At 40.4% G+C, this 13,894-nt stretch overlaps 2 protein-coding genes across 2 annotated transcripts in view; one reads left to right on the forward strand and one right to left on the reverse strand.

Annotated features, from left to right (window-relative positions):
• Positions 1-13,894, reverse strand: part of LOC147334960 (uncharacterized) — a 78,755-nt gene that overhangs the window by 20,543 nt on the left and 44,318 nt on the right. The gene's annotated exons all lie outside the window — the stretch shown is intronic.
• LOC147334964 (stonustoxin subunit beta-like) lies at positions 6,116-8,496 on the forward strand. The gene is made up of 2 exons (XM_086287767.1): positions 6,116-6,125; positions 7,931-8,496. The coding sequence occupies exons 1-2, from the start codon at positions 6,116-6,118 to the stop codon at positions 8,470-8,472; spliced, it is 552 nt and encodes a 183-aa protein (XP_086143893.1). The 3' UTR covers positions 8,473-8,496.

The following is a 13,894-nucleotide window of genomic DNA, read 5'->3' on the forward strand; positions in this document are numbered from 1 at the left end:
CCCCCCACCATATGCACCACTCCCTGGAGTAACATCAATACTGAAGTCAACCCCCAATCCTGCTGCTGTGAAGCCAACCCCCACTCCCGCTGCTGCAACCCCCCTTAAACTATCATGTGATCCGTTTAGACCTCAACTTGGTCCTTATGCAGAGGCACAAAACATGTTGAATAAAATGGTGTTAGGTGAAAATCCACAGGAAAAAATAAGAAAAGATCGCTATGGACGAGATATGGGAGGTGATGTCTATCCACCTGGTCCTCCCGGCATTTTTCCCATGATAGCAGTACCAAACCCCAGATACGGCCAACCCACAGGGGAAGGTGAAGCAGATGGAGAGGCACAATGTGATAATAATCCAACTACATTCGTGTTTCGGCCGTGGTCACAAAAAGATAGGCAAAATGTGTTAACAGACGTTCCCCCTCTTAATGAAGGTTTCATACCCTGGAGAGATGCGGTAGAAATGATCAGAAGACAGTGGTATTTAAATGGTCATGAAATGTTCCAAGTAATACAAGACGTACTAGGTTTAAAAATGGGAACGGTTAGGGGAGATTTCACAGGTAGCGCCGCTGATGGAACACCCTTACCACCTGTAAGTCAAGACCTACAAACCGCCGTCACAAACTTATATGATCGCATCAGAGTACGATTAGCTCCAAGGGCTGACTATGGCAAAATTGGCGAAGTGAAACAAAAAGAAAATTAAACAGCGTCTGATTTTTTAGATCGCCTGCGTCCAGTTTTTAGGCAACATTCAGGAATGGATTATAATGTAGGTCCCGACGGTCCTTACCAACAGCAGCTAAAAAAATGCATTCCTGAATGGCCTGCTACCCTCAGTGAAATCCCACATTGAAAAACACTGGGTCACAATGAATACAGGACCACTAGCCGACGCATTACAACATGCAGAGCACGCTCTCCGTGTAATAATAATAAAAAAAAAAAAAAACTGCAAGCACGGGTACTTTCACATTAGATCCAGAAACAGGGTTTATCACATTCTCAGGAGGATTTAGAAAGTAACAGACAGGGACAGAGGAGGATTTAGAGGAAAGGGCCAGAGATACGTAGGACAGACAGACTTACGCGAAAGAAGTGAAGAAAGAGATAATACGTGCTGGAATTGTGGCAAGGAAGGGCATTTCGCCAGAGATTACAGACATAAAACAGACAAACGGCAATATTTAAATGATTGACTAAATGAGGAAAAGCCAAATGAAAATGACAAAAGTGACGCAGAAGTATTTAATGTCTATAAATTAGTTTCTGGAATAAAAGGCAAACCTACGCTGACAGTATATGTTAATGGCAAGCCAGTGCAGATGTTATGTGATACATGAGCTTGTAAAACCGTTCTGAACAGAAAACCACAGGAAGTACAAGTCTCAGAAGATACTTTAATAGTAAAGTCAGCATCAGGTCACACTACAGTGCAGTGACTGATAAAACCCTTTTTAAGTGAAAACCAGAGATCAAAATAGTTTAAAGTAGTTTCAAAAGGTTGGAAACAGACCCCACCGAATAGATATAAATATAAGAAGTACAAAAATAAAAATAAATAAAGACAAAATTACATTAGAACTTATTTTTAATGTATTGAAACTAATAATAGGAAGGATAACAACCTGTAAACTGATATTAACAATGAAACATACACTGAAAAAAGTGATATTGGCTCCTTTTAGATATAGCATATTTTATTTTGGTATATCTTTTTAATTCAAATGAGTAATTCCTGTCTACATATATAATTCGAGTAACTCCAGAATACATTCCCTGCGTTTTAATCCAATTAATTTTAGTTAATTAAATGTAGCTCAAAATGCTTAAGTATGTTTTTCATAGCCTCCTGCTGGGCCATTTTGCGCATGCGTTAGGACAGGCCACCATTTTGCGCGCGGACTGAAAGCGGACGTTTTGTGTGCTGCAAGCGGGCTCAAGTTAATCACACAACTTCGTGTAAAGGTGGACTAGCTTTGGTAAGTAAACCTTTTCCGGTCGTTTTTGTTTTATTTTTTTACCTCAGTCAAAGCATGTTGACTCTTTAAGACGTGTGCACATGGAGAAAGAAGTCTAAGTAGTTGTACACCTCTGAACTTTGTCGTGATTTGACTTAAGCTAGCTATGTGCTCTATTGGCTACTGCTCTATTAAAAGAGTAATTTAAAACTGCTATGTTAAATTGTCATGTTTTTAGCTTAGTTCTGGTGGCACACTTTGTACTAACAAATTTTGTAACGAGGCAATTTCTCTGTTGTAGTTAGCTGCAAAGTTCACTGTACAGACAGCCTGCAGTTTTAAATTGAGAAATCGTCCCTCCCGCCACAACATTGGCATTAAGGAGTAGTCGGGTGGGGGAGGGGGCTTCTGAACGCACCTGCACAGTCAGGGGTGCAGTAGGAAATAAGTAGGATTGGCGTTGCACAACGTCTTTTGTGCAGAAACAAATAATGGTTGAAAACTGTGGAGGAGAATAACTCAGTGGTTGCCAATAATGTGAGCTCAAAAGGCACTGAGAGTGAGGTTTGTCAGGACTGAAATTAACTCAGAAAAGAAGTTGCTTCACTTAGTAGAGCTGTTGAGTGCGAGACCTGTCAGCAGTCTGGTTTAGCATTTGAAACATCGCTACGTGCTTCCAAACCGCTGCATTTAATCTCAGAGAAAACTAACACAGAGAAGTAAAGCAAGTGTGTAAGTTCATTACTGTATGTTTGCATAGTATTTCCATGCTGAGCTTAACAACCGATTTATGGAGCCACAGCTGGACTGGCTGTTGGAGTTTTGTATTGAGGGGGAAAGGAAGCGATTTGTTTTGTACTTCGGGTAGAATGAAAAAAGACACAAAGCTAGAGTTATTCGGTGTCTTCATGCTGAACAGCTAAAACTTCTTCCCTCATTCTCCCCCCTCCCTCTCCTGTTGCTACTTCAATCATGAAACTGATCGATTATCAGCTGATCGGCTTTTCTGTCGCTAGTCCTGCCTCTCTTGTTTCTTAATCGCCCAGTTTGCGCTAGAAAGTGGAAAACGGCAGATAAACAACAGCAGCACGTTTAAGCTTGATAAGCTGTTGCTAGAATTTTTTTAATATTACTTTCTAGTATCCGCTTGTGTTTTCTGAAGGCACAGCCGTAATAGCTGCTGGTCATGATATCAGTTTCTATATGTGGTGAGAAGGAAACATGAAGATGAAACCAGGAGATGTTTTTACTGAATCATTAGAGCTGAACAGGTGATGGAGAAACAGGTTTACCTTTTAGGTGACATGAATGAGTTGAAGGGAAGTTATGAACTGTTTCTGAGAGACAAATAACACCAGGATCCTTTTCTAAGTAGCTGACAGCTGGTAACTGTGCAGGGGCGGGTCTAGCAAAGTGTTGTCAGGGGGGCCAGGTAGGGCATTAACAAGGAAAGGGGGGCATAAATAATTTTCTTTCTTATTCTCATTTAAAATGTCTAGCTTTTAATAAATAATTATCTAAATCTTACAAGCAAAGTGGTGATCTGGTTAAATGTATAGAAATCCATTATTGTATGTAGTAAATATTAAGTCTAATATATACCCTAGTAATAGTGGTACATATAGCACTTTTTCCTTTGGGAAGGTACCATCTGTGCTGTCTGCAACTGTATTGAAGAAAAATGTTGAATCTAATTATTGTAGGAAAATAATTGTTTCTGTGCATTAAAGTAGATTACGTCAATTAAGCATTATGAGGCAGAGGGTGGGGGGTGGTTTCCTAATATTTTTGCTGGGAGTTGGCAGCCCTATTAGTTAGGTTATTTAATATTTCTATGTGCTGTTTAGAATACCTGAGTAAGGAGGATGGTGTAAGTTTTTTAGGTTGATCAGTATTGCTGAAGTATAAAATATTTTGGGTGCAGTGTATTTTTTGCATACAGGTATAACAGAATAGTTTTAATGTTTTTTTTTTAAACTGAGTATGAACTTATACAAAATGCAGCAAAATATTTATTTAAAAAACCCAGTTTTATTTATTATAAAATACACTATATCGGATTCACATCTGCATCGGCAGATAATCAAAGTTATGATATCGGTATCGTGCCATCTGTAGTTTTTACAGAGGCACAAGTAAGATTTGTTTTGTTACAAGGGAGTATCATGAAGTGGTTTGGAAATGGTAATTGTTTGTCTTTCTAAAGTCCTCATTTTAATTTTTTGTATTTGTGTTCCTTTTCTGGCAGATTTTCTTCCCCTTATGTGTTATTGTTCATTCAAGGAAACTGTGTTATTTTGGTAAGTACATGCAAATTCCTTACATATTTATCACGACAGTATTGCATTGACAAGTTTATCCATCTCATCTTAAGGGTTCTTGTGATTATTAATATTGATATTACCCCTAAGACCTCTCACCACCAAGAGGTGCTGACCTCACAGGTGAGACACTCCCACCAGCGGACAAAGAGCACAGGAAAATGTGTTGCCAACCACCTGAAACAGACAAATATCTGCTTTTTAAAACCCTTTAAACCCGCTAAATGGACTGATGCCATTCATTTCTTCTTTGATTAACAGTAGTAACATCCTTCATGCACTGTATACTAACCCATATGCTAATCATACTTTATGAAGTGATGGCAATTGCATTGTAGCATTTAATGAAGAAATAACAAAATAATCATACCAATGATTAAGCACCAGTCTTCTTTTTTTTTCTCTGTGTGTGTGATACAGGTAAATGCTGAATTCCAGTGTATTACAACACTTCAACTGGAGACGACCTTCGCGGCACAGTTAGACAGAATTACACCTCAGCTGATGACAGTTTTCCAGAAGAAGGGCGGTGTTTCTGGGCAGAAACTTGCCCACCACTTGCAGATCATGCAAGAGGTAAATCTGAATATTGCAAATTCTATTTGGATTTAATTTGTCTTAAGTGGCAAGTCACTGGTGAGTCAAATAAGCCATTTTAGGTGACCGGCCAAGCAATCTAAATTTTGAAATTTTCATATATAAATTTTATTTACTATGTTTGAACTGACTTATGATAAAATTTACTTATTGCGAATGTCAGACATTGTTGTTGTTTTTTTTCCAAATTGGTTTAATCAGCTACTCTCTTTAAACAGGCTGAAAGTGATGTTAAAGTGAAAAGGGAAGCAGTTCTCAGGGCACTTTGCCTCTACCTTGGTGAAGAGGACGGAAGCCTTATTCGGGAGTACTTGGTAAGTCATTGTTAGCAAGTCATCTATACACACACTTCTTAGATAGATATTTACACACACACACACACACACACACACACACACACACACACACACACACACACACACACACAAACAACTAGATTGGAATTTAATTGTAGAGTTAATTGTTTTTCTTTTACCTTTTTATTAAATGTTTAGGACATTGAAGGAGATGACATCCAGAGAGGCCTAAAGAAGCACACCATGGGCATTTATGTCATCAACAAGGAGGATGGACAAAATGGACATTATGATGACATTGGAATATTTGTTGAAGGGGAGATAGTCATGGACAACATTGGATCTCCGGCCCAAGCTTGTGCATTGATGCTTGGAGTAATCTATGCACTAAACCTAGCCTACCCCAAGGAATTGAGGCACTATTATGAATTCATTCAGAAAGTGTTGATGGGATTGGATGGGGAAAAGCTCTCCCCCAAAGTCCTTGGGCTGAAGAACAAAATTGCTACTGGATAGGAAGATTTCTAAAACCACACATCCATTTACATTTTGTTATGTAAATTACCAATGACTGGTGCTCTTGTGAATAGGAGTGAAACATTTGTATAACCATCATTCGTTCTCACGTTCTGTGTTATGTTTTGATTGAACATTTTAACTTTCAATAATGAATGTTTCACGTTTGGTACATTTGAGTAGCTTGAAGAGCAACTTTGTAATTATTCAGTTTACCGAAGCAATTTTTCTTTATTCCGGTCCTTGATAGCTGCTGCCCTATAATCAGTGTTAACTCACCTGATTTAAAAAAACAAAAAATATATGCATGATTACCACACTGCAGCACACTGGTAACACTTTAAGACTATTGTTTTGAAGCAAGTATGTTAGGTCAGAAAACATGTAAAACATTCAGAATCCTCAAGGAAGGACTAGAATGGAAAACAGTAAGGAAAACACAAGTTTAGTTTTAAGTCTAATTACCTTATTAAAATGCAATTTCTAAATATGGATCGCAGAACAGCAAGTCTGAAACTTTGGTTAGTTTGTGGATGCATCAGTTTCTAATTGTGATACTTTATACCGCTGGCAGTGTTTTATTCTTTGTTAGAGGAAGAGAAACATTGGTTAACATTTCTCTTGTCTGTTGTTTCTGTTTTATTTGAATAGAGCTTTTTAAAGCTATTAGTTCATAGGCAAAAGTTTTGTAATTTGCATTATACAAATTACAGCAATTTCCCTTACATGTGGATTCTTATTCTGTTTGCAACAAATTTTGCATTAATAAATGATGTGAAAGAATTTTGTAGTTTTCATTATTGGCGTTATTAAAAAGAACTACAAATCAGGGTAAGCAATATTTTTTTTTAAGTAAAATTTACTTAATTGAAATAGAGATAAATTAACAATTTTATTGATTTGAATATAACTTTGGGACATAAGTTTAAAGGAAACAAATTATTCTGGTACACTTAACACAACCTTAGTTGGAATTACTAATATTATTTGACTAAGTCGTATCCACAACAGTTAAGTTAAAGTAGCTTAAAAATATATGTTGGCTTTACTCGCTTAAATTAAATTCTGTGTACTTAAAAAATATTTCTGGATTCAAACAAATTTATTTCGTGCAACCACTTGTCATAAAAAAATTTAGTAAATTGAACAAAACATTTTTTTCAGTGTAGGGTTAGGGTGCAAAATCAAAGTTACCAGAGGGGGGGGGGGGGGGGGGGGGGGGTTAGATTAATTAAATTATTGATCTACTTTAAACAGAATTTGGCTTCATGAGTCAGGTTGTAATTCATCTGTGTTAACTAGCATTAGATAATGTACCGATGATCTGATTTGAGAATGAAGACAGAAAAATCTTTCCATAAATCAAATACACTGCTGATGCTGACTGATTCTGATGATGACCTGATTTTTGACTGAAAGGCAAATGTAAAGTTTGGCTCTGTTAACACTAAACTACCAAGGAGAATATTTTTACCCATCAGCATTTTAAAAATCCTGTCACCACAGGAGATATTTTCACTGTGTAGAAATCAGTGTAAAACAACTGTGGTACTCCTAGTTGCCTAGCAACACATTTACGCACATTTTGATGTGCACATAAAATGAAAATATTCAAATAATAATGGACTGGATTTATATAGCGCTTTTCAAGGCACCCAAAGCGCTTTACAATGCCACTATTCATTCACTCTCACATTCACACACTGGTGGAGGTAGCTACAGTTGTAGCCACAGCTGCCCTGGGGCAGACTGACAGAAGCGAGGCTGCCATATTGCGCCATCGGCCCCTCTGGCCAACACCAGTAGGCGGCAGGGTAAAGTGTCTTGCCCAAGGACACAACGACCAGGGCATCGAACCGGCAACCTTCCGGTTTCAGATACGCTTCCCAACCCCCTGAGCCACAGTCGCCCCTAACATCACTTTGATGTTTGTGTTTAGTGTTGATGGTGCACCTTAGATGTGAATGCATATGAACTGAATGTGAATGTGAAAGCCTCTATACTTATAGTTATATGTTCATATATATTCCAGTCACTTCCCTTTTGAATTAATTATTGTTGATAATTTTGAATTTTAAGATTTTTTTTCTATTTTTCATTCACACTCATCACACTGCCTGCATCCTTGAATATTTAAGCAATAGAACACAAAATACGAGGACCACATTTACTGTTACACATTGGCTATAATTAATTATTTCCTATGTGCACTGTGTCTTATTGTCCCTTTTAGATTTCTGTGATCTGACGCTGGATCCAAACACAGCACACAAGAACCTCAAACTGTCTGATGGAAACAAGGAGGTGACACATGTGAAAGAAGACCAGCTGTATCCTGATCATGATCTTAGGTTTAATCACTGGCTTCAGCTGCTCTGTACCAACAGTCTGAGTGGTCGCTGTTACTGGGAGGTCGAGTGGAGAGAAGAGGTTCATGTTGCAGTAACTTATGGAGGAATCAGACGGAGAGGAGACGGTGACGAAAGCAGGTTTGGAAGGAATTATCAATCCTGGAGTCTCTACTGTCGTGATGACGGGGGTTACTATGTAAGTCACAATTACATAGCAAGAGCCATCCCTCTGCTCTCCTCACCTCTCTGTCACAAAGTAGCAGTGTATGTGGACTGTTCTGCAGGAACTCTGTCCTTTTACAGTGTCTCCTCTGATAAACTGATCCACCTGCACACCTTCAACACCACCTTCACTGAACCTGTATATGCTGGGTTTAGAGTGAAGCCTGACTCTAGTATCCACCTCTGTGCTGACTCACAATAATGAACTTACTGTGCAGAGAAATATTCTCACATTAGTATTTCACACTTTTTCTCACTTAAATATTATGAACCTTAAATATATCAGGTAAACTGTCTGATACGTTGTACATATATTGGCTTGGTTTGTAGCCCCGAGTTGTTGAATGAGACTGATTCTCTTGAAAAAATCATCTTATTGTCTTTGGTGCCTATTTTTTAAGAGCACTTAACAGTTTCTATTATGCGTCACAGTTTAAATAGGAAAAATCTGTTGCATTACTATTATCAACTATTATATTTGTTCCATTATACACATTTTAATAATGTTTAGACTGATGGATGAAATCCTTGGAACAGAAAATTTAGACATTTTAGATGTTGATGAGTTAGGCTTTGTGAGGAGGAGAGCTGCAGGCTTCAGATTTTGTGTTTAGGCTTAATTTCTTACATTGCATAACTATACATTTGTGTTTCTCTCTCTTGTTATGCAAATCAATTAACATTTCACTACAATTAATTCCTGGAAAAAGGCGATATCACCACCATGTGACCAGTTTTCATAACAATTGATCCAAATGGTTCTGGATCCAAAAAAAATTTATTAATTTCTGATGATCTAAATGTAGCTTGAAATACTACTGACACAAGTGCACCTTATGGAGGTTGTAACTGGAGGCCTTGGAGACATCTCTCTTCATTTCATGTTCAGTAAAAACAGTCTGACTTGTAGATGACCTCCAGTCTGTGTTTCTCGACTGATCTAAGGAGCTTGGAAAGAAAAGCGTCTGGACTTCTTAAAGTTACTACGATGACCTGGATGACTGAGAACCTTCACAGACATATTTCTCGACTGATCAGAAACTGTTTTTCAATCTCAGATTTGGTTTTTATTCTGTGTGAAACACACAATCCTGATTTGTAACAGAAAAGGGAAGGTGAAGACAAAAGAAATATGTAAAGAGTAGGATTTTTTTTTCTTGTTGACGAAGGTGTTTTTACTTCTCCAGTGTATAAATGTGTGTAATTAATTTTAAACCTTTGTCAGTTTAAATATTCTCCAACTGAATTTAAAAACAACTGTTTTTAAATAAATTTTAATAAAGGACTGTTTGTCTGGTACTATGTTGCACTGTTTATATGAAACACTAAAATGAAACTGTTTATATGTGTATAAACTGTACACTGTATCCAGAGAGTCAAAAACAAAAACAGAGGAAAAACAGACAGGAAGATGTTTTTAAAGCATCTTTGTAAACATTTATACAACAAGTGTATATTTTCTGTATATGAGGGGAAAAAGCGAGAAGCAGAAAGACTCGTTCCAACTTTCATTCTATCAGTTTCTCCTCTCATCACATAAATACCTGAGCAGTGACAGAGACCGCGACTGTAGCATTTCTCATCAGAACACAAAATACTGAGAACCATCCACACTGTTTTGGGTCTTCAGATCTCGTCCAGCATAATTCAAAGCCTTGTTGATAACAATAATATAAATTGTGTGGTGTGAAGTTGTGGAGAGTTGCAGGGTTGTAGGTCAAAGAAATAGTAAACACATGGGGGAACACTCCCACTTTGATCGTTTCTGCTCTTCTTCTCTTTTTTCAAAACTGAGCACCTGATGGTTTTGAACTTTTCTTGTCCATCTTTCATTGGTTTTAATTTTGCACTCCAGTGAACACCCATCCCCCAACCCGAGGATCACCACAACATGACCTAACAGACCTACACCTTAGTTCACAGATTCACTTTGTCTAAGATTTATTTCTGGGCTTTCACACAACCCAGGATTCAGATCATGAATACATAATGTGCTCTATTTGGAAGCAGCATGTCTCCCTCCCCTGTCGACAGGTTGTGTGTGAGACTTTAAATCATCAAACTGTAAATTATAAATTTTAAATTGTTATTGATCCCTTTACCTCTAGTCCTAAAGTGTATATTTATTTTCTTACTCTTCTTATATTTATTGTTTGTATACTTGCACTGCTGTAACTGGAGCCTCGTCATCTCGTCTCTCTATATACTGGACTGTATGTAGCGGAGTTGACAATAAAGTTTACTTTGACTTCAGCAGCGAGCAGGCGCATCGAGGGCTCTCTCGCTCACTTTATAGAATTTGAAAAAACATCGGTGCAAATTATACGTCTGTATCATGATGTCTGGTGTTTTCGTGTTTGTTGGTTTGTTTTTACTTTGTTTTATTTTGCGGGTTAGTTATTAGATGCTGCTCCAGCCAGTCAGAGAATCCCCCGCCGCCCTCTCCTCCCTGTGCCGCAAGCAGCAGGTGCACCTCGCAAACGGAGGGCGCCCTTACTCCCAGCAAATGGGTGGCAGAAAACTGATCGGTGCCTATGCCATCTCCAAAATGTGCTAGCATGATGTTTTTTTTGGTTGTTTTTTGGGGGGGGGGGGGGTTTCTGCCGATGCCTGTGATGCCGCCCCCCACCACGATGCCGTCCCGGGCAACCGCCTGTGTCGCCCGTATCAAAAACCGCTACTGCTAAGAGCTGTTTCATTCACGACCAACACATCATTAGTCACATGATGGCATCGTTTTCTCTCCGTTTTGGCCTCCCGTCCACACTGAGACGACGTTTTCGCTCAAGGAAAACGCAGCGTTTTGAAAACAGTGCTTTTGCGTTGCAGTGTCGACACTGATGATGCATGTTAGTCATGTGATGCATTAATGATATATTTATATGTGGCAGCAACAACCTAACCTCATTGTTAGTCCATTTAAAAAACTCTGCGCTTTTCAAAGAGCCGGAAAGTAAATAAGCAGCAGACAGAAATGAGGCAGGCCGAGTAGTCTTGCGTTTCACGCATGCGCAGTACTGGAACGTAAGTGTTTTCGGATGTTTCAATGTGGACAAACAACTCTGTGAAAACGACTGAAAACGCTAGTGTGGACGCGGAGCGTTTTCAGACGAAAACACCATTTTCTAGTGTGGACGTAGCCTCAATCCTGAAAAGAAGTGTTTCTCAATCCCACAAGCAGCACTGTGAGCCTGTCTGCTGCGAGCAGCCGACTGGGCGACCTGTGTCTGTCAGACGCGACACAAAGCCCCATCACAGCTTTCAACTCTGCACTCCACAGTTTCATCGTTTCATATACTGATGTAATCACAGCGATTTTAGCAAAAATTATTTAGTTTTGGGTCATAAGACAAAGAGGAATTCGGTGACCTTGGTCCATGAGAAGTCCATAACAAATATGTTGCATATGGATGAATCTGTAAGAGTTTTTTGGAAAGGTAAACAGGAGACTGTTGTTGTAGAGTGGACTGAGGAGATGTGATAGATTGATTATTTGTTGAAGTTCATAATGGAGTAAAAAAGTTGTGGTTAAAAGTTACCCAATATATTATTCAATTTATTTCAAATATGTAAATCTATAAACAAGGGTAAAAGAAGTCCCATTAAGAGACGTAATGTAACACAGGCTAAAATAGTTAAAAGAGTTCATGACTATGTTCAACTGGATAATAATCCTTAATCTGACTACAACCTGTGTAAAATGCAATCTGTGATCCACTTGTCGAGGCTGGGGAATAATCCATGTGATTTAGTGATCATGATTGATTAGTTATGCCTGCCGTTGCCGGAAGGGGGAGCTCAGGCCACGATGCCTCATTCGCAATGAAGCTGCTGAAAGAGAAGCATTGTGTCTGAGCGTCATCATTGACTATTACCTTTTCAGGTAATAATTGAGCAATTCTGCTGTTGGACTTTCCAAATATGTATGTTGAGTTGTACTGACCGTGTTTCCAAATGTACCAAGAGGATACTAGGAATACTAAGATGACCTGCTATAAGATGGCGCCGGTGAGGTCGGCTGCCGTCACGACTGCTCCGACCACTTTTTCTTTGTCTTTGTTTTTTAAGTTAGTTTTCAGCGTTTCTAAATCGGCAAAATCATCACCATTGGGTACATTAGGTATGACAGTGACACTCTTGTTTCTATTGGTATACAATGTACTCACAATTCGAAGTTTTTAACTCCGGATCCGAGCTGGCCGAGTGAGATCTCGAGGGAGAACAAAGGGAAGCAGCGGCGGCCTAGAGGGAAGCGAGCCGGCGTCAGGAACAGGCTGAGAGCTCGTGCACACCGCACACCTCTGCCTAGCATCCTGCTCGCCAACGTCCAGTCACTGGAGAACAAGCTTGACGACCTCAGGGCCAGGATAAAGTTCCAGAGAGACATTCGGGACTGCAATCTCCTCTGCTTCACCGAGACATGGCTGAACCCAGCGGTGCCGGACCACGCCATCCAGCCGGCCGAGTTCTTCTCGGTTCACCGCATGGACAGGACACGGGACTCGGGGAAGTCAAGGGGAGGCGGCGTGTGTTTAATGGTGAACAACAACTGGTGCAACAGTGCGAACGTTGTTCCTCTCACACGCTCCTGCACACCAAATCTGGAACTACTGTCCATCATGTGTCGTCCTTTTTATCTACCTCGGGAATTTACATCGGTCATTGTAAGTGCCGTTTATATTCCACCACAAGCGGACACGGTCACCGCCTTATGCGAGCTGCATGAGGCACTCACACAGCACCAGACACAACACCGGGACGCTGCGCTTATTGTGACGGGGGACTTTAATAGCGCCAACCTCAAACGCGCAGCGCCGAACTTTTATCAACACATCACCTGCCCCACCAGGGGTGAAAGGACACTGGACCACTGCTACACTACGGTCAAGGACGGCTACAAGGCACAATCCCGCCCCCCGTTTGGCAAATCTGATCACGCCGCCATCTTCCTCATGCCAAAATACAAACAAAGGCTGAAACAGGAAGTTCCGGTTCAGAGGAAGGTCGCGCGCTGGACAGATCAATCGGTGGCCGCGTTACAGGACGCACTCGATGACGCAGACTGGGGCATGTTCAGAAACAGCTCCGACGATGACGTCAACGTGTTTACGGAAGCGGTTGTGGGATTCATCGGGAAACTAGCGGATGATACCGTGGAGACAAAGACTATCACAACGTTTCCCAACCAGAAGCCGTGGGTGGATAAAACCATCCGCGACGCTCTGAGATCCCGCACCGCTGCCTACAACACGGGACTCATGACGGGGGACATGGACCCGTACAAAGCCGCGTCATATAACGTGCGGAGGGCGGTGAAAGAGGTGAAGCAGCGCTACGGGAGGAAACTAGAGTCACAACTCCAACAGAGTGACTCTAGGAGCCTGTGGCGGGGACTAAGGACAATAACGGACTATAAAGCACCAACAACCGGTATGACGAACGCGGCCGTGACTCTGGCAGACGAGCTGAACTAGTGTTAGCGGTGCTAACGGCTGCAGACAGGAAGATACTGCCAGCACCGGAAACGTGCTCGTCATCTCCGAGCATGAAGTAAGGAGAGCCTTCAAGAGAGTGAACACCAGGAAAGCAGCAGGACCAGACGGCATCCCAGGTCGTATCCTAAG

This window comes from Aulonocara sp. 'chitande type north' Nkhata Bay, linkage group LG3 (assembly GCF_057382095.1).
Source record: "Aulonocara sp. 'chitande type north' Nkhata Bay isolate Kocher_YH1m ecotype deep benthic linkage group LG3, A_spYH_male_GT1.1, whole genome shotgun sequence".
NCBI lineage: Eukaryota > Metazoa > Chordata > Actinopteri > Cichliformes > Cichlidae > Aulonocara > Aulonocara sp. 'chitande type north' Nkhata Bay.